The sequence below is a fragment of the Penicillium citrinum genome, assembly GCF_028827155.1.
Source record: "Penicillium citrinum strain IBT 23319 chromosome Unknown utg000007l:1.0-2040159.0:1.0-2041076.0, whole genome shotgun sequence".
Classification (NCBI taxonomy): domain Eukaryota; kingdom Fungi; phylum Ascomycota; class Eurotiomycetes; order Eurotiales; family Aspergillaceae; genus Penicillium; species Penicillium citrinum.
The window spans coordinates 834,732-854,807 of record NW_026622692.1 but is presented as its reverse complement, the minus strand read 5'-3'; the positions used below and the strand labels follow the sequence as shown (position 1 = coordinate 854,807).

At 46.6% G+C, this 20,076-nt stretch overlaps 9 protein-coding genes across 9 annotated transcripts; 5 read left to right on the top strand and 4 right to left on the bottom strand.

The window, feature by feature from the left end:
• Nucleotides 1-2,244: 2,244 nt before the first annotated feature.
• N7469_007984 (uncharacterized protein) lies at nucleotides 2,245-6,569 on the bottom strand (the record flags this gene model as incomplete). Its single annotated transcript, XM_056646902.1, has 2 exons — nucleotides 2,245-6,192; nucleotides 6,255-6,569. 2 exons carry the CDS (start codon nucleotides 6,567-6,569, stop codon nucleotides 2,245-2,247), a joined length of 4,263 nt encoding a protein of 1,420 aa, XP_056498453.1.
• Nucleotides 6,570-7,151: 582 nt separating this feature from the next.
• N7469_007983 (RNA methyltransferase, TrmH family) lies at nucleotides 7,152-8,708 on the top strand (the record flags this gene model as incomplete). The annotated part of the gene is made up of 1 exon (XM_056646901.1): nucleotides 7,152-8,708. The coding sequence occupies one exon, from the start codon at nucleotides 7,152-7,154 to the stop codon at nucleotides 8,706-8,708; it is 1,557 nt and encodes a 518-aa protein (XP_056498452.1).
• A 548-nt stretch (nucleotides 8,709-9,256) lies between these two features.
• Nucleotides 9,257-10,574, top strand: N7469_007982 (NAD(P)-dependent alcohol dehydrogenase; the record flags this gene model as incomplete). Its single annotated transcript, XM_056646900.1, has 3 exons — nucleotides 9,257-9,424; nucleotides 9,502-10,359; nucleotides 10,422-10,574. The coding sequence occupies 3 exons, from the start codon at nucleotides 9,257-9,259 to the stop codon at nucleotides 10,572-10,574; spliced, it is 1,179 nt and encodes a 392-aa protein (XP_056498451.1).
• Nucleotides 10,575-10,865: 291 nt separating this feature from the next.
• N7469_007981 (uncharacterized protein) lies at nucleotides 10,866-11,305 on the bottom strand (the record flags this gene model as incomplete). The annotated part of the gene is made up of 2 exons (XM_056646899.1): nucleotides 10,866-11,105; nucleotides 11,156-11,305. 2 exons carry the CDS (start codon nucleotides 11,303-11,305, stop codon nucleotides 10,866-10,868), a joined length of 390 nt encoding a protein of 129 aa, XP_056498450.1.
• A 1,446-nt stretch (nucleotides 11,306-12,751) lies between these two features.
• N7469_007980 (uncharacterized protein) lies at nucleotides 12,752-13,054 on the top strand (the record flags this gene model as incomplete). Its single annotated transcript, XM_056646898.1, has 1 exon — nucleotides 12,752-13,054. One exon carries the CDS (start codon nucleotides 12,752-12,754, stop codon nucleotides 13,052-13,054), a length of 303 nt encoding a protein of 100 aa, XP_056498449.1.
• Nucleotides 13,055-13,542: 488 nt separating this feature from the next.
• On the top strand, nucleotides 13,543-15,261 carry N7469_007979 (putative C6 transcription factor; the record flags this gene model as incomplete). The annotated part of the gene is made up of 1 exon (XM_056646897.1): nucleotides 13,543-15,261. The coding sequence occupies one exon, from the start codon at nucleotides 13,543-13,545 to the stop codon at nucleotides 15,259-15,261; it is 1,719 nt and encodes a 572-aa protein (XP_056498448.1).
• A 45-nt stretch (nucleotides 15,262-15,306) lies between these two features.
• N7469_007978 (MFS transporter) lies at nucleotides 15,307-16,870 on the bottom strand (the record flags this gene model as incomplete). Its single annotated transcript, XM_056646896.1, has 2 exons — nucleotides 15,307-15,586; nucleotides 15,639-16,870. 2 exons carry the CDS (start codon nucleotides 16,868-16,870, stop codon nucleotides 15,307-15,309), a joined length of 1,512 nt encoding a protein of 503 aa, XP_056498447.1.
• Nucleotides 16,871-17,443: 573 nt separating this feature from the next.
• On the top strand, nucleotides 17,444-18,436 carry N7469_007977 (quinone oxidoreductase family protein; the record flags this gene model as incomplete). The annotated part of the gene is made up of 1 exon (XM_056646895.1): nucleotides 17,444-18,436. One exon carries the CDS (start codon nucleotides 17,444-17,446, stop codon nucleotides 18,434-18,436), a length of 993 nt encoding a protein of 330 aa, XP_056498446.1.
• Nucleotides 18,437-18,638: 202 nt separating this feature from the next.
• N7469_007976 (pepsin-like aspartic protease) lies at nucleotides 18,639-20,063 on the bottom strand (the record flags this gene model as incomplete). The annotated part of the gene is made up of 3 exons (XM_056646894.1): nucleotides 18,639-18,716; nucleotides 18,775-19,647; nucleotides 19,719-20,063. 3 exons carry the CDS (start codon nucleotides 20,061-20,063, stop codon nucleotides 18,639-18,641), a joined length of 1,296 nt encoding a protein of 431 aa, XP_056498445.1.
• Nucleotides 20,064-20,076: the final 13 nt, after the last annotated feature.

Genomic DNA, 20,076 nt, shown 5'->3' with positions numbered 1-20,076 from the left:
AGGAGATTCAACTTTAGAAATACGAAGAACATCAACCTGAAAATTGACAATACGATGAATGGGGAATATGGTGTGTGTGTGTGTGTGTGATGATGATGATGATGATGATGATGATGATGGAGAACGAAGAAGAAGAGGATGAAGGAGGAAAGAAAGAAAGAAAAAAAGAAAGAGGGAAGTGGAAAGTACTGATGGTGGGAGTTACAGCCGTTTGAGGAAGCAGCAAATATCACTCACCAGAGACAGTGAATGAAGTCGGCTTTAGATATCTCTTCAAATGCCGTGGATATAAATCCATGCTACTTCATGCCGTCTAGTCACAGCAGTCCAGCAGGATTCAAGCACATCCATCATTTCGGAAGGTCCAATCAGATAACAGCAATACGGGTTTTTTTCCGGATCCGATTTTGGAAATTGGGCAAATTAATTGGAGAAATTGGCTGGAGTGAAGGAGGAATTTGATATGGCAGATGCTCATAACTTTCCTACAAACCTCCAGCGACAACAGGAACCAACCCGACAACAACGCTACGCACGTGGCTGCCTTGCTTGACTGCTTCCATTCCATCCAATCAGCTTCCTACTACTGTGAAGAGACGGAGACCATTGTCGCTTGGCTCACAAGACGTAGCCTTTGATGGAGGATGGGATGCCACGTGAATAATAGTACGTAGTATCAACTTCAAGATCCGGGTACTTGCCGGGAATATCCAGTCGGGATGATAATATCTATTATATATAAATGCTTTCTGCAGCTGACAGCAAACGGCAGATATTATATTCAGACTCATGATATTTGTGAGGGAAATTTGGCATACAAATTGTTTTTCTTTTATATGACTACGACACACATTGTCGATATATATTAACTCCCAAAATATCTATTACTAGTAATTGCTAGTAGGTACCAGTAATAACTCATGTCGAGCACGACTGGAGAGAGAATTATATAGAAATAGCTCCTTATCAAGTTCTATAAGCTGAGCTATTGCGTATGAACTAAATTTCAAACATTTTGAAACTTAGTTCATATTCTCAAAGGCACTACAAATATTTGTTTGTCTTGATCATTTGTTGATGCGACAGAAGACACATTAACAACACTTAGCACCAATTCCGAGCTTAGTCTGTAGAATTTTATCAGTAAACATCAGAATCAATTACAATGGTATGGTCTTGTATCTTTATGATGGGCGAGGACCAGAAGACTTCGCCAACGTACGGGCAACACGTCGTTAGTTTAAACTTCATACTTCGTCTTGGCACATAACCACGGGCGGTGGGACTTTGACTGGACATGCCAAGAACAAGACCCCCACAACTTGGAATGTGCATACATAGTGATTAGCGACTAACAAAGGAATTACCAGGAAAAATGAAAGGAAAAGAATAAGAACTTACTTTCTCCAAGACCTCTCGCATAGCACAACTGGGACGAATACTCCTTCAACTCTTAAGTTTGGCAGTGGACACGGGCTAGTATTGCTCAACACAAGGCAAGGCCCCAAATAGTAGTAATCGAACAGCTAATTTTCTGCCTGCTGTACACTGCTACACAGGGCCTTGAATTCATCATACCGATAATATTTATTCCTTCCAAGCAGTTCCCCGTAGAAGATGAGATCAATTTGGTTCGAAAGGGAGGTTGCTACTGTGTAGCTCTGGTGGCATGGGGTGACACTAATAGTATTCGGAAATTAGAAGCATAGATTGTACCTGTACTGAGGTCCATAAAATTGTCATAGTTATACTCTATTCTAATACGCGAAGGGGGTATATCATTGCTCATATCCTATCAAAATAACGACAAATAATCAGAACGCCATGAGCCAGGAACGCTAGACTAAAGCGATGAAAGGTAGGTCTCTTCAAAAACGAAAAGAAAAAAAAAACACCGATCCACTAGGGTCAACCTGTCTTGCACAATTGGGGCCTTATCAAAAGACGATACTGGATAAAAGCAGAGCGCGTGTTCATGCGTGAGAATCTCAATGTTGAAAATTCGGAGCATGCGTGGACGGCAGACTATGTGGTTGCGAAGGATAACTTGGCTGAGACTGGCGATAGGATTCATCAGGGAAGGTTGGCCTAATCTGATGTGTCTCCGAGTTCGACTCGGGAACTTGTGTCTCTACAGAAGACTGATAATGTATGGAAGATGTCGTTCTTGGTGGAGCCATTTGCGAAGGTTGTGGGAGTCGGCCTGCTTCCAGGAAGGCCTTCTTACGCGCTCGTTTATTAAGATCACCCACTATTCCATAAAGATACCTTTTGGCTTTGGCGACCTGTTCGGGGGGGCTCATTGCTCCTCTGCAAGGCGCTGATCATGTGTCTGATTTGAACTTCGCTATGCAGATGCGGACAGTTTCTGTTCTTGCCAAAGTGCGCCAAGCCACAGAGCGGACAATGCTCAACACCTGCCAATTTCAACGGACAGCGACCAATGGGATGATGATTCTTGCATACAATGCATGGGGGTCGAGTATCTTGGGCACCATCGCCACTCACGGGTAGCGGGGGTAGCTGAGCTCGCACAAACGGACGGGTTTTGGTATTCGGAGGCGGAGTATCAAGTTCCATATTGTCGATTTCCATGCCACTCGCCTCGCTTTCGGTATCGGATGCCTCGGCGTTGTCTTCATTCTGGAATTCATTATCGCTCTGACTGCCCCGGGGAATCTTGACTGGGGACGACTCAATGCCATCAATGCCTTGGGCCTCTTCCTCTCTGATGGTTTGATAGTTGACGGTATTGCGTTTACGTTTGCCTCGTCCTAGGCCCTCGGTCTTTCGGAAAGAGTCCTCCATCGCAATTTGTTCACGCTCGCGCAATATTTTCTCCCAGACAGCGTCATCGGCAGCTGAATCTTCCGTCTCAGTGACCTCCTCTAATGTACCTCGATCATTCTGCCAAACGCGCGCGAAATTGAATTTTGGCGCATCGGATTGCCCTTTGGATTGCTCGCCAGCAACCTGCTCTGCCTTTTCGATCTGACTGCGATCAAGAATTTTATCTATTGATTCAGCGTCGTAATGGACCTGGGCAGCATCATCGTCGTCGAAGAGATTCTGGGCTCCATGTCTGAGAATTGACTCTAAATCCTCCTCGTCTTCATCTGCCTCCATGCGCTCAATAAGAACGTGATCCAACGCCAGCTTTTTCTTTCCCTTCTGCATGATCTTCTCTTCCACGGAAGCTTTTGTCGTGAGATGGAACACAAAGACGGTATTTTTTTGACCAATTCGATGAGCACGGGACAGAGCTTGCATGTCTTGCTTGGGGTTGAAATCCGGATCCATGATAATAACCGTGTCTGCAGTAGCAAGATTGATTCCGACACCACCGGAGCGAGTGGATAGAAGGAATGCAAAGTATTGTGAATCGTCAGCATTGAAGTTGTCGATCTGCTGTTGTTTCTGTCGAGATGTCAACCTTCCATCTAAGCGGCAGTACTTCAGATCAAGGCCGGTCAAAAAATCTTCAACGATGTCCAAGTTCTCTAGGAATTGACTAAAGATGAGGACCCTGTTCCCGCGCTCGCGCAACTTTGGTAGCATGATATTCAAGAGCTGAAGCTTTCCAGACGCCTCGACCAAACGTTGATGGGCTATCGAGGGATCATGTGTTTGCTCTTCGATATCTTTGTTATAAATGTAGGGATGACAAAGGCACTTTCGAAGCTGAACCAGAATGTTATTCAAATTGTGCCGATCGGCCTTCTTCAATTGACCCGGCTGCTTTTTGCAGATCAATTTGATCAGCCCAGGATTCTTCCCGAGAATTGACTTGTAAAGTTTCTTCTGCACAACAGACATCGTGACGGGTAGAATGATTTGTACCATCGGTGGCAGGAATGGCAGGACCTCGGCCTTGGTTCGACGTAAAAAGCATGGCCGAATCATCTCGTGAAGAGTACCAATCCTTTCTTTGTTCAGGTCACCGTATTGTTGCTCAAGAGATTCGGCATCCAACTCAGGATTGATGAACTGAAGTAGATTGAATAGCTCCCGAATAGTGTTCTGGAGGGGCGTCCCGGTAAGAAGGGCCTTGAAGTCAAATTTCATGCGACGTAGGCATTCATAAAGTTGAGATTTGTCGTTTTTGAGACGTTGTCCCTCGTCAACAACCAGGCCTGCCCAGTTTACCTTCTTTAATACCTTCGCCTTGGCATCATCGTCTACCATACTCTCGTAGGAAGCAATGACAACATGTGATCTAAGATCCCGGGTCCCATCAGGATACATCTCGTAGTCTTTGGCCGTTTGACGCGAAAATGCCGATCCATAATATGTCGTGACACGCACGTTGGGTGCCCACATTTTGATCTCGCGGCGCCAATTGGGAACGGTAGAATTAGGCGCAACCACCAGGAAGGGCCAGCATTGATGCCTTTGAATGAGGGTGGCGAAGAGACTGATCACCTGGACGGTCTTACCAAGACCCATATCATCTGCTAATATAGCATTGTCTCTCCTCATGAATTTGTAGTATAGCCAGTTCAGTCCATCCATTTGGTATTCCATAAGTTCGCCACCAGTCACAAGCTCAGGCTGTGTTCGCAAGGCAAGATCTTGCTCGAAATTTTGCCGACGAGCTTTGGATAAGCGATGCTCTAGCTTGCGCCTATCCGGGGGCTGAATGGTGTCGCGCAATAGCCAATCGGAGAAAGCGACCTTGAAATCCTCCCATCTGGCAGTATCACTTGGCTCAGGGGGTGACTCCACAACAGAGGATTCATAATTCAAGCCCTTATACTTCACGAACGCTGTTTCAACTGCCTCTGGTTTCGATTTATCTCCCTCCGCCGTACCTTCTCGATAAGTCACGTCAAAAACGATGTCAACTCGTAGGTTTTCTTCAGGAATCGCTTCTTCGTTTGTCCAGATGGGATTCAAAGACTTGGGCGAGTTGTAAAATGCCCGGCGCATGGCGGCCTTGCTGAAGCCCCAAACCCAATCTCCTCTCATCCACTTTGTGCGAAAATAGGACAATTGCTTCCATTTAACCAGGTATTCTTTCTCAATTTCTGGGACTGCCTCACCGATGAGTACTGCTGAACCTTTAGCATGTGTGTCAACTGGACGCCATGCAACAAGCTCGTCGATCTCATTCACGACTGCGGCGCAATCAGTGCATTGCCAGTGTTTGATATGATCCGGTAGGACTTCTGACCCGCCGTCTCCTTCCATCGGGAGGAAGTGCTCCGAGTGGAAAGCACGCTGACAGCTAGCACACCTGAAGAGGATATTGTCGACATTGTTCACCTGAACCATGTCAACTGGCGTGATGGGGTCAGTCCCTCCATTTGCGATGCGCTGTTGCTGCTCTTCTTTGGATGTCAATCGTTGCCTGAGTGGTTGTGACATGAGTCCTTTCTGCTTGCAGATTGCGCAGGACCCTAGATGAGGAGCAACATCATGTTTTTCATTCGCAGTACCGAGGCAGCGGCGGCACTGTAAGACAAAGTTTCCCTCGTCAATTTTCGTGACGAGATGATCTCGGCTGGCTCGCGGCCCCAGACAAACTTGGTGATATGATGAGCTACAGCCTTGGCAAAAGACAAGAGGTCCCTTTTCTGGATCATCTTCATAATAATTGCAAGTAGCGCAGCATGAGAAATGTCGCGATCTGAATTCATCATCACGCGGGACCTCCTGGAAGACTTCCTTGGCACCGAAATATTTCTGTTGCTTGGGACCATCACTTTCAGCCTCAGAAACATCATCTTCATGTCTTTCAAGCAAGTTTGCGCGCAGACTTTTTCTGGAACGTCTTGATTGGCGTTTCCTCGAACTTGGGATTGAGTCACCGTCCGATGAAGTTCTCGACAGATTAGAGATGGCTCTGATGCCTCCAGACTTTCGCGTTGCATATGAGTGTCGTCGATTTGCCCCCTCTTGGTCGCTACTTTCTTCGCTTCCCACAATGCGATAGAACGAAGTGTATTGGCCGCGCCCCCTTGCAGTGCGACGACGAAGTTTAGGGCGGGTTCTTCGATGGTAAGAGCTGCTGACATCTGAACATTCGGATACGCCATCCCCACCAAAGGAATAGAGACGAGATCTAGGATGGCTTCCAACCACCAAAACTTCACCATCGGAACTGGAATCAGGGTTGGAATTGGAAACTGGGTTGAATCGGTCAAGTGCCACTGAGCCATTTTTGTATTGCATAAGTTGGTGAGGGGTTATCTAAAACGTGAGCATCAGTATGCAGCACCAGGTGAGAATATTCGCAAGCAGGAAAATCATACTGTCGTACGCTCGCCACTCCGAAGACGAACAGTATAGAAAGCCCCCCTGGGGTTCTCTGCATCCAAACTCAAGATCCGATCAATCTTGGAATGGCCTGGGAGGTATTCATATTCGTGTATATTGTCAATTGTCGGAAGGGCGATTCCGACCATGGTAGATGGTGCTCCTGTTTCGAGTTTCCGCGGGAGGTTCTGCTCGGTTGGCTGCCGGGGGACCTCCAAAGACGGCAAGCTCCTCAAATCATCCGTAATACCTGAGACCAAGACATCGGGATCTTCCAAATCTGGGGGCATACAGTCATCGTTTTGCGACATGTCGATCGTGAGGTGAATTGATTGGATTGGGACGGGCCGAACAATTTGCTGAGCGATCTCGCGACCGCGAGGCTCCTGTCGGCTGAGAGATAACTGAGGGTCGTATCGAGAGTATGAATCGTAGAAGAGAGAGAGAAGAGTATATCAAAAAGTCATTAGGGCGAAACTTGTTGGAAGAAGGATTTCGGGGAAATTGAATGCGAGATAACGAGTGAGAGTGAACGATTTTAGAAGCAAGCGAGATATCACTTAGCTAGGTTGTTTGATGAGCAGAAGAGACATGAAAGCTTAATTGGCAAGACATTCAGAATGTCAGCTCAACTCTGAGCTTTTGAAGCTTGAGCAGTGGAAAACGCGACTTTCAATTTCGCGTCAAATTACTCGCATCGTCCGGCCAATGACGTTTCAGGTTCTCACCATCCCCGGATAAATAATGTTCCTATCTTATCGTGATAACGCTAGGAAGGTACGACATGATTTCAATTTTTTTTTTTTTTGAATAGAAAGGGGAAGGCACGACTTGTCGATCGATGAGAAATCCCGAGTCCCGTGGCTTTCGACTTCTGCATCTTTATTTTCAAAATGTCCCAGAGATATTGTCGGGCTCAATCTCTGGCTAGGCCAATCGCATGGCTTAGCCCGCAGGCAGGAGCTTCCATCAGATTTGCATCTTTGAATTCTGCCATTGGACGTGGCATCCGCAGATCGCAAGGCCCTAGGAATCCGACGGCCAGGGACTCTGATCTCGAAGATATTGGCCGCCGACCACGCAAAGATCGGGAATGGCTAAATCAAAACAGGCGTGATATCTCCCCGAGATACCAAAGCGAGAAGAAAACTTTCAGCAGGACCAAAAACGACATGTTCGATAATGTTACCCCCTCCTCTCGACCCAGGAACAAAATGCGCGGCGATAACTTCGATCAAAATACATTCATCCGTACCGGTAACTTTGAGCGGCCAGTCCGAGATCAACAACCCCGCGGACACCGAGAATCGAAAGAATCACGCATTGGGGGTATGCGAGGAATGCCTCTTCCGTCAGAAAAAGCCAAAGGCCCAAGCAAGTCTCGAGCTCACAGGGCTACTGAGGGAATGCCGGAGCGAGTGAAGGAGCATGTCAAGGTGCCCGACTCAGTACCATATAGCACACCGGCATCAGAATTCATCTACGGCACGGGCGCTGTCGAGGCGGCGCTTCGGTGCAGTAGACGCCAATTATACAAGCTTTACCTCTATCAAGCTGCTGGCGAAGATCTCAATCCTACTAAGGTGGCTCTCCGCAAACTTGCCCTCTCTAAGAATATTGAAACAAAGCTTGCCTTTGCAGGCTGGGATCGTCTACTTGACAAAATGAGCGCTGGAAGACCTCACAACGGTTGCGTTCTGGAGGCATCGCCATTGCCAAAGCTCCCAGTACGCGGATTCCACCCAGTCCCCACAGCGACTGAAGAACACTTCCGAGTTGAACTTGCACCCCAATCACGGGAGGAAGCTGCAGTAAATGGCACGAACGACCGGATTCCCATCGTCCAATCACCTTCGGGGCAGGGTCGGCCAAATGAAAGATACCCCGTCGCTTTGCTTTTAGATGGCGTTGTTGATCCCGGCAATATGGGAGCCATCATTCGATCAGCCTACTTTTTAGGAATCGATGCGATTGTTCTCGCTGGCCGAAACTCCGCCCCTCTGTCCCCCGTGACTATCAAAGCTTCGGCCGGCGCAGCTGAAAACATGACTCTTCTTCATGTTAAGAACGAGGTTGATTTCATTCAACGCTCAAAGAACAACGGGTGGCGCTTCTATGCGGCCGATGCACCCAGTCCCGGTGCTGAGTATATCGGCCGGGGCACTGGTACAAATGAGTCGGAATCTCGTGCTCTCCCTGTCTCGCAAGCACCTAGTGTTCTCATGATGGGAAGCGAGGCGTCAGGACTCAGTACACATATAAAGTCACATGCGGATGCCATAGTCAGTATCCCGGGAGCACGTCATAGTGCCGAGCTTGGTGCGCGGTCCGATCCTGCTCGTATTGATAGCCTGAATGTGAGCGTGGCTGCAGCCCTACTCATGGAGATGTTCTTGCGAACACCGCTGGCAGTCTCCGAGTTGGCAAAGAAGAGGAAGGATCAGATCTGAAGAAAAGTCTGGATCAATTGTAATTATATTGCATTAGCATAAGATACCTCACATGTATAATATCTATCATAGATTTCTTTTTGAACCACAAGATCATTGTCGATGCTTTACAATGTGAAGCGGACAGTGTCGCAGAACGGGGTTTGAATTCGGCATTCAATATCTTACTCTACTATAATACAAAGAGAGTTCTCAAAATTGAAGCAAAGTCTATATGTTTTGGCTGGCGTATAGTTCAAGAAGACCTCGAAAAACGTGGAGAAAACGGAATTGCGCTGCGGCAGGTCGACCATCTTTCCTCCCTCCCGATCTACCGAATCTCGTCCCCGAAGTCGCGGGGTTGTGGGGAACAGCGCCGATTTATCGGTTCTGCGGGGAAAAGACCCGCAAATGGTTCCTCAAAGCCGGAACAAGATTTGCATCTCTTCGATCGAGATCCAATGCTATAAAGAAAAGATCCTGTCCCCATGGTCCCCAAAAATTAATCATCAAAATCGACCGTCAGATCTATTTTTCTATTTTTATGAACTATACCATCGTTATTCGCAATGACGGTATCCGCAACCCTTACCAAGATCCCTCAAAAGCAGATCCCTACGAAGGCATTTGTGGTAAAGGAGCCGAATTCACCATTTGTTCTTAGCGATGTAGTTCTGGATGAAGTCCGAAGCAATGAAGTCCTAGTCGAAATGAAGTATACGGGCCTTTGTCATACTGTAAGACCCACTGGCGTGTACTTCCTTGATATCGCCGATCACATCATTTAAATTTCTAATCCAACTGAATTATACAGGACATTGTTGTTCAGCAAGGTGCGATTCCTGTTGGTGAATACCCCGCTGTACTGGGTCATGAAGGCGCCGGTGTCATTCGTCGTCTCGGTAGTGATGTGAAAGATAAGACTTTACGCGAGGGCGATTTAGTCCTCCTCAGTTTCACATCATGTAACGACTGCTCTACCTGTTCTGAAGAGCGTAATGGCTTTTGCCGCAGCATGACTGCCATCAATTTTGGTGGCGCACGGGGAATATCCGCCGCCGATTCTCCTATTAAGTCTACAAGCGGTCAGCCTATCCGAGGGCAGTTCTTCGGACAGTCTTCGATGAGCAAATTGGCTATCGTACGAGACACATCAGTCGTCAAGGTTCCATCTAACGTCACAGAGCTCGAGTTATCATGGCTTGCTCCTCTCGGCTGTGGATATCTCACTGGAGCTGGTACCGTCCTCAATGTACTCAAGCCTAAACCAACATCCCGATTTGCTATCCTAGGAATGGGTGCAGTCGGAATCGCTGCTTTACTAGCTGCGAAGGCCCAGGGGGTCGAGAACGTTATTGCGGTAGATATCGTTGATGCGAAACTTGAATTAGCTAAGTCTCTAGGTGCTTCACATGCTCTGAACACGAAGAAAGTCGAGTCGCTCGATCAAGGACTTCGTGACATGTTCACTGGTGGAGCGGACCATATTCTTGATACGACTGGTGTTGTGCCCCTGCTTGAATCTGCCGTGAAAGCATTAGATCACGAAGGAACTCTTGCCATCGTGGGAGTTGCACCTGGCGGGTCATCGCTCCGTATCGACCCCCTGGAGTTCATGATCAACTGCAAACGAATCGTCGGCGCTATTGAAGGCTCTTCAAATCCTGCCAAGGTAACACAAGCCCTTTTTGTATATTGATTTTTGATTTTTCTATTCGCTAACAGACTTACTAGCTTATTCCCCAATTAGTCGAATGGTATCAACAAGGAAAATTCCCAGTCGACAAGTTGGCTCAAATCTACAACGCAGATTCTCTAGAGCAAGCATTGGAAGACCTACACAAGGGTAAGGTAATCAAGCCAATCATCAAGTGGATGGATCTTTGATGCCCCCTGAGCTTTTCACATAATAGCTAGCGTTTTCATTAAGTCGCCAAGCAATTTTTAATAAATATTAGCACGTTGTTACCAAAACTTCAAGATCATGAATTTTTAAGTCTTCTCCTTGCCGACCTACCAGAAAAAGAATCGGAGGTGAAGGTACAGATAGCAGTTGTTTGAATATCAAAACGTAATACAAGTACTACTTCGCCCAATCTGGCGTACGAAGTTAAAGAGTCATCCAGAATGCTTACATACAGGTGACCTATTGATCGACTTTGCTCATCTCGAGGCGGTTCAGTGACAACTATGCTGTGTAGTGCCAGTGACTTTCCCTCCATTCACTTTTCCTCCATGATTGACTTGCGCCCAAGCCAGCAATGCGCCACAAATCAAGCTTCGCCATATCATCCTCCGCGTAAGACCCTCGCGCCACAAGCCCCAGATGATACCCAGACAGGAGATTGCCAGACACAGATATCGCAGTAGATTGATGTTAACGGCGACCGAACCCGCAAAGAGGAAGTCCAAGATTGTCTAAGAAATTAGTATCTACGACCTTCAATTTTGCGGCAGAAGTCACGTACTGGTAGCCAACAACACGAAGATGAAAGCAACGCGGATCCTTCAGGAAGAAACGTGATGGCTAATTGGGACAAGCGTTGTGGATAATGCCCATCATGGTCGGGACCACGTTTTGTTGTAGGTTCATCGGAGTTGCATTTGTCGCATGACATATTGGTGAATTCAACAATTATTGTTTTATTTCTCGTGAGGATGTAATTGGGTTGGGGAAAAAGGAAATCCTTTAGATGTTCAAGTTGGCGTTAAGTCTTGCCCCTGCGGGATTTTCGCGTCGCGTTCAAAGCAACTCGGCGAAAAATAATCCGTACTCGCCGCAATACAATCATGGACTATGGACATTTGGATAATTTGTCTCTGATATATATTCGACCAATATATTTCAATTCTTCGAGTAAAAGTCCGTCGCTTGTATTGCGAGAATAAATCGATATGGATTAGATCGTTATTGTTCAATTGTCGGATGGCCGCCAAAGATGGTGGAAACTTCAAGAGTACAGAGTACAAGAAGTTGCACACAAGTCTCGGTCATTTAGTTCCCACTCAAAGGGTATACATTAAAGAGTCTACAAAAAATCGGGGATTTTTACTACACGCTCTTCGTTTGTATGTTATATTGGTGGTCGTCAAGTGGTCAAATACTTGTAGTGTAAATCACAATAACCTTGGCATATCCAATGTGAGGTATAGATAGATCTAGTTATTCATTGGAGCGTATTGTTCTTTACGCAGGGAAGAAGTGAATGTGCTTTCGTATTCTTTACATTGAATACTACAGAACTTGAACACTCTACAGTGCTTGTTGTTGCGTTTCCACCCACAATAGGCAAATACTGCGAACTCATGTGTTGTACTCCGCATGTGGACTGCTTTTTCGGGCCCAGTGGATGTGGACTCAGCTAAAATCGTAACACCTGCTTTACTTATTTGGGTAGGTTTTAACAACATGTACATACTAAGCATGTGTACTGCAGATTCGGCCCCTCCAGGGTTTGAAGCTGCCTTACAGTGCTCCTGCTCGCATATTCAAGTTTTTCCGAATGAGAGATGAGCGAAAATAGAGACCATCTTGTAATACATTGGTCTTCAGGCTGTTTTTGAAAATCCTAGCTGAATCATTATATCATGATGAAGAGACTACTAGTAGTATCATCAGATATAGGCAGGAGTGACAATGTATAGATTGTAGAGTATAGGAATAGAAAAAAATTTATAGGTATAGATCTGAACGTCTCAGGCACTTCGCGCATGGGATGAGTGCGAGCAAAGCTAATCTCAAGCCGTGTTTCTTACACAGAGAATGCTTCAAATTCTGAAATCTAGTGGTCGAGATCCACTGCTCTCACTCCTGGCCCCCAACATGCATCGGGATATGTGGATCTATAGCGAGCGATGGAGAAACACTCGCACTCAATACTCCGCCCCTTCTGCAATAACGCCGATCGCTGATCCAATCTATGTACAAGATATCCAGGCGTTGGCAAAAATTCACATATAAAATGGATACAATATTTCCCTGGAATTGAGTATTGTACTTCAATTCAATCCATCTTTACTCCCAATTCCAATTCCAATTCCTTTTCATTTCAACAAACACCAAAATGCATGGTCTCAGCGCCCTTCTTGCTCTCGCCTCTCCCCTCACAGTAGCAGGCTGGACCCTGACTTGGTACAGCGACGCTAAGTGCACTGAGCCACTTGGCCATATCGAGGACGGCGATACAATCAGCAGGGGCGGAAACTTCGATTCGAATGTTGCTTCTTTGATCACCAATTTCGACTCGTCCAAGGGTGAAATGCAATTGACTTCAGACGAGCTCCATATAACTCAAGTCGCGAATGCTGGAGCCTGCATGGATTGGTCAGTCGGTGTATCCAGCTGGTCTTACTCCGCCTCTATTTAAGCAGATGGCTAGTATGCCTGGTAAGCTTTTCTCCTTGTACTAGCCATGATGGGTTTGACGATTTTTCCGGGAATAATTGAGCTAACAGTCTGCTAGCTTTGCCTATACCGAGTATCTTAAATTCCCCTCAAATGTCTACATGCTCCCAATACTCTGCCTGATGGAATTTGTTTTTGAAACTCGGCTGGTTACCCTCATACTGCTCGAGTTCAACAACGTCACAGCATTTATGTATATACTGGCAACCAGAAATTGGCGAAATTCGTCACGATCTCAGAATACAACGGAAAATAAGTTCAAATAAATAGTGTTTTCAAATTAGAATACTAAATACAAAGAGGTACAAGCTAGAAAAACGAGACTACATAGGACCTGCGCGTCACGTGTTTTGCCTCAGGTATCAAGGCAGGCCACATAACTTATCACCTTTCACACCGTCAAAGGTGAACGATTCCTGGACAGTATTTGGGAATCCGTCACTGTTCGAAATGAGCGGGCAATATCACCCTTTGGATGATAAAGGGTCATCAGTGCCATCTGTTCCGGCAAGACAACGTTCCAGGCACGCTTGTCTGCCATGTCGACGGCGCAAGAGGAAATGCGACGGCCAATTTCCATGTAACATTTGCAAAGGATATGACTATGAATGTGAATATGACGAAACATCTCAAAATATTTCTCAGAAGCGCAAAAATTTATCCATTCAATCTTCTTACGAGCCGAAAGCCAAACATGCAAATAAAGGTCAACTGGACGATCGTTCGACGCAAGACGCCAGCGCTTCTATTCTCCCTGGTGTTCTGGAGCCTTCAAAGGCCCGGTACGTGGGAAGATATTCATCAATTGCATTCCCGCTCTACGTTGGGTTGGAGGTTCAGGCAACAAATCTTCCGCGTCTGCATTCATTTGCCTATCACACGGGCATTCGGGAAGAGCCACCCTGTGCGGTGCAATCCGAGGTCGCAGAACACATTTCCTGGAATGATGCAAGAAGCTTGATTGATGTTTATTCGACCACAATCCACCCCGTCTTTGGTTTCATTGACACTGACTTATCTTATAATCGATGCCGAGAGCACTGGCATGGACGGTCGCAAGGATTGGTTTTCGAAGCTATGATCTGTGGAATATTTGCCTTAGCGTCTTTGTTCAAAGAGCGTATAAACCACGAGTCGGAAATGTGGCTCATGTTACATGCCAAAAAGATCCTTGAGGACTCTGATGTCTGTCGTTTTCCTTCGCTTGAACAGATTGCAGCCTGGATACTACGAACACTCTACCTTCGCTGCACAGGGCGACCACATGTGACATGGCTTGCCAGCTGCACTATCATGCATCTTGTGGAAGCGATCGGTCTTCATCATGCTCCAGAATCAGCCATTCAGACCGGAGGAAGTGGCGCACCTCATCCAGAGACCTCTCATGCCATGAATCGTATTGCGCAGGTGGCAAATTGCCTCCATATTCTCATCGCTTTCGAATATGGAAGATCAATCTTACCAGTGAATCGACGCGTTCTTGAATACATTGATCATACAAATCGTGGAACAGATTTGACACCGCAGCTCTGCCGTCTTATTACTATGCTACCTACGAATCAGCATGTAGGGGATACCACCCTGTTAGGCCAGGAACTCTTCTCAGCCTTGGATAAGATAGCCGAAATCGCTGTTGAACACGACTTTCTTGTGCTATTAAAAACTGATCTTGTCTTGGGCATATATCGTCGGCTTCGCGTCCTAGATTCAAAATTTCAGCATGGCCACTATGAAAATATCATCTCTGCTGGGCTGGAATCTTTGCCGGCTGCCAGAAGATTGGTCAGTCAAAACCAGCCTTGGTGGAACCTTGTGGGATCAGTCTTCCAATTCGTCTGCACTCTTCTCGTCATTGATACACCAGCGAGCTGTGAAGCGCTTGTAGATACCATGGATGCATTGGAATTCGTAGTCCGAAATTTGGACACTCATTTGGCAAGGGAGGCACTTCTAACCGCCCGCCAGCTCGTCCACGCTTCATTGAGCAAGAAGCGGAAAGGAGTGGAGATTCTTGAGCGCGTCGTCGGGACAGAGGCACCAGTAGTCGCCCCTTCACAGACGGCAGATCAAATAGCTCAAGATGTGGCATCACTTAGCCCTCTGCTCGCAGCTCAGCTACCTTTCGATTTAGATCTACTCTGGAACACAGATTTTCAGCTCCCTTTGTGATTACACACACTGTTAATACAGATTTCTCGAAACAACTGTCTATCACTAGGCTTTTCTGGATCCTCTCCATGTCACTATCATGAAGCAACTGGCAATGACTGTGCCCAGACCAGCAAGACCAACACCCGTGTATGTGGCGGCGCGATACCCCTGGAGAAGATTCTCTCCGTCATTACCAACATAATACTCAACTACACCAGCGAAACCTAGACCCATTGAAATGGAGTAGTTCACAACTGTGTTCACAAGCGACCCCGCAACTCCTTGATCCTCTTGCGGCATGGCATTGCTCAGTATCAAAATTCCAGATGGGAAAGACATATCCCTGGGTCGATATTAGTGAGTCATATTAAAATGAGGATTCAATGGTCACTTACATTCCCCATGGGGTGATCAGCATGATCACAAATGCATTTGCCCAGTATATTTGACCAATTGGCATCGATGCCAGCAAAGCTTGCCCTGCAGAGAAGGCCAGCATCGCAAAGAACATGATCACACTTGCTGAAATGCGTCCTAACAAAAGACCCGTAATAACGGCGGCACACGCTCCCGATGCAGAGGCTCCGGCCCATTTAGCAGTCACAAGAAGACCACTATTTCCATCCATGTCCTCAAGGATGTTATAATAGTAGAACACCACCACTCCGAAGCTTGACCACCCGGCAGCAATGCAGCCAAGAGCCCAACCAGTTTCACCTACAAGTACTGACCGGGGGAGAAGTGGGTATGCAGCCTTGCTTTCGATAAAGAGGAACAGACCCATGATTAGAATGCCAACAATCAATAACGCATAGGTGTATGGAACTGCCCAACCAGCAACCGCTGCCTGGTTCCAAGCAAAGTTGATCAAGATCAGACCTGAGACGCCTGCGATAGCGCCATATGTATCAAGTCTTTCGAAAGTTGACAAGTCCTCACGAGGCTTCTTCTGCCTTACATATGGGATGGAAACATATCCAAGGATGGCGAATATGAAACAAGTAATTCCAAAGATCCAATAACCCCACGGCCACCAGACTCGTTGTGCGAGTAAGGAGGAAAAAGTTGCACCCAGTGTGAAACCGCCGGGGGCAACGGCTCCGAAGAGACAAAACACCATTCCTTTACGTCGACCAGGGGGATATGCTCTTCCAAGTATGGCGACTGCATTTGGCAGAAGTAAAGCTGGCCCAATACCTTGGAAAGCACGACAACAGTCAAAGAATATCTGGTTCGACCATACAGAGAAGCCTCCCAGGATGGACCAGAGTCCAAACCACAAGAACCCAACAATAAAAAGTAGTCTATGGCCATATATATCACCAAGTCTCCCAGAAACGAAAATGAAGGACCCAACAGTCAGACTATATGCAGCAGATGCCCAAGAAAGGTCTTTAGTGGTTGTGTTGAAGCTCGCGCTGATATCTTGGAGAGGTGCGATTGAAAGCGACAAGCCAGCTTGTGTCATGAGCTGGGCAGCACAGACGACAAAGACAAATACTGCCTCATGGTATGGGCTCTGAGGCAGACCAACGAAAACTGGTTGCTCGTTTTTGGCTTCAGGGTCATCGCTCTGCGAGCCGAGGGTCTCGCAACCCATTGTGTTGTTTATCGCCGTTTCAGTCATGGGTTCTTGAATATATTTAGTAAATGCTCGCAATATGTGAGTGCGGAATCTGCACATGACTTTACCTTGTCTGTCTGTAGTCAAGCACTTCAAGCTGTTGCTACTAATATCATGAGTAGTCTTCTGGAACAGGGCTTCAACCCACGAGAAGCTGAATATAATAACTGGAAGGATAATCGAAGTAAGCCAAAGAAACAAATCAATCGTGACCTGCTCCACTATAATAAATCACCCTGAATATCCCGACCTGGTCAGGGCTATTTCTCCGAACTGATTGATAACTTTGAAACTCATCCGCGTGGGCCGCGCGGTCCGCACGGCCCGACAGCCGTTTCGAGCAGTGATCTTGCAGAATAAACCATACAAAGTGTTTTGATGACGCGAGGAAATTGGAGTAGGCTTATTATTGTGGATAAAGAGGAATTTTCGACTTAATTAGGCCCCGAAAATTGGATTTATATATGCTTGTGGCCTGAAACATCATTGATCGTCTGGTGATATCTCCTTTACACCCTCAGGATAGATCCACCGCAACGCAAATAGTGCGACCTCATCGAGATGGAAACCACGAAAATGCGAGCGCTACAAATCTCGAAGACCTTTGCAAGCTCTCAACCTGAACTAAATCTACTTACCCTACCACTGCCACCCTTGAAGTCAGGCCACGCCCTTGTTCGCATCAACTATGCTTCCATTCAACCATCAGACAGATTGAATGCGCAAGGTCTCTTCCCATCTACGATTTACCCCCGGATTCCAGGTCGTGACTACTCAGGAACTGTTCTGGATATTGCAGACAAGACAGATATCTCAAAGGCATGGATTGGAAAGAGTGTCTATGGGAGTAGTGGCTCGCTTCTTGGCTTCGAAGCAGATGGAACGCACGCGGAGTATTGTTTGATACCACAAGATGCACTCGTGGAGAAGCCCTCAACACTCTCGCACCTCCAGGCTGCGACGGTGGGAGTTCCTTTCTCAACTGCTTTTATCTGCATCAGTAAAGCACAAGTTACGAAGAACGACGTGGTCCTTATTCTCGGTGCAAGTGGAGCTGTTGGATCGGCTTCGTCTCAGATGGCGCGGGCAATGGGCTGTAAACAAGTCTTAACAGCCGCCAGACGAAAAGAATCCAACCCTGATTTAATTATCAGCTCAGAAACCCCAGATGATTCTCTCAGACTGAGCGTGTCCAGACTGACTAATGGAAAGGGTGTCGATGTCGTTATTGACACGATTGGTGACTTAAAATTGATGACAGCTGCTATAGAACAGCTGGCAATGAAAGGTCGCTACGCATGGATTGCGGCACCTAGAGGAGATGCCAACAAGGAAATTTCATTTGATATCTTCCAAGCTTACCGCAAAGAGATCACGATGATTGGGTGTAACTCAGTTGCTCGCCAGGTGGAAGAGACTGCCGATTATCTGCGTTCTTTGAATGCTTGGATTTCTCAAGGGAAGCTACAAACGCAAGCAGAGGCGGACTTCGAGGTGGTAAAATTAGAAGAGGCTATCACAAATGGATACAGCAAGATAGGTCAAAAGGTGATCATTGATATGTCTTGATAGTAGTAGACTAGCATAATTGCATTCGTTCATAATGTTTTCGCATAATCAGATTCCGGTAGTTCGTTGTAAGATGATGACATAGGAGAATACAGGCAAATAATCAAAACAGTACAGCCAGACAGGAATAATGAGTAGCATGAGATGCCTGTCAGTGACAACGTCGAAAATATGCAGATTGCGACATCGATATTCGTCTCTACTAAGATGGCGGAGAAAGATTTTGATGGAGTTCCTTTCTTTGCACAGCACCAAAGCGAAGATTGCCTACATCAAATACCTGGAATGACTCGAAATTAATATAAATACATCTTCAGGGGGTGTTGGGCTCGTTTTACCGCATATATTGCCTTCAAGAATGTATCACCCAGTATGTCCATAGTCATCGAACCACGACTTTGAATACCGCCAAAAACATACCCAGATTTTGCTTGAGCAAACCCCAAGTCCTCTTTCTGTACGACGAATTGCTTATCGCCAACAGCGAAAGAAATCACAGGCAAACCGTCCGCCGGGGTGTCTGATGGATAGATATAACCCTGACTGTCATGATCATAGATGGCACCCTCTATCGCATCATAAATAGCCTTACAGGTCTCATCGTCTACTAACGCTAAAGTCGTACCGGTGTCTGCAATAGCTTTGTTGCCAGAACGCGTAATGGATTTACCATTCACGGTAGCTGAGTCTGAATCAAATAGCCAGAAGCCCTGACTTTTATCAATCGGCGTGTAATAGATATCGTCACCAGCATCTTGAACAGTGTCTTGATCAATATAGCCAAATGTGTAGAAAGATTCGCCTTTATCGGGCTCATTTGCATCCCTCCATGAGCCCAACTTAGCTGTGAATAGAGCACTGGCCTTTGGGATATCAGACTGAGTGATCATATTTTCCACGGGAGTAGCGACTGCGTTGGGCTTCACAGTATTGATGTTGCTAAATGCGAGACCTAGAAGACCATCACCTGCACCACTTGCAAATTGTTCTGACATAGTGTCGGCCAGTTCAATCGCCTGGGCTTTGACGACCACACCTCCAAGATTCACATCATCGTTACCCACTATTCCTGCCGCAGATGATCCGTCTCCATACGAGATTCTCCATGTTGATCCATCTTTGGTCTTGTAAGAACTTGATTTGCTTGGATCAAAGACATTGTGGCCCTTATGCTGCGAGATTGTGACTGATGGCAACTTTGTTGACCAGACCTTGGCAACTGTCAGTGCTGAAACAGACTAGTATATTTGAAATTAGCAAATTCAAATACGATCAGGCTCACCCAAAGATCTGCAGATCCAGTATCGAAGTCGAGACTCAAATTCTGTGCTGGCGTTCCAATGCCGACTTCTGCCAAGTACATCGCGTCGTTCTGCACGTCGTCGGCACCAACTTGGCCAACTTGGTCATCGGCTTGCTTCTTCTGCAAAATCTGGCGGGCGTGAGCGCGGCCTCCAATGGGTTTGGTTGTGAATTGTCGACCGGTTTGTTGCATTCGTGTACCGATAAAGTACGGGCCCTCTTTGGTCGGTTTAAAGCCGTACTTGCGCATTGCATAGACGTAGGACTTAGTGCCCGACTTTTGATAACGTGGATTAGGGACCACTCTGATTCTTGTTGCGGGCATTGCGAGGGACTTC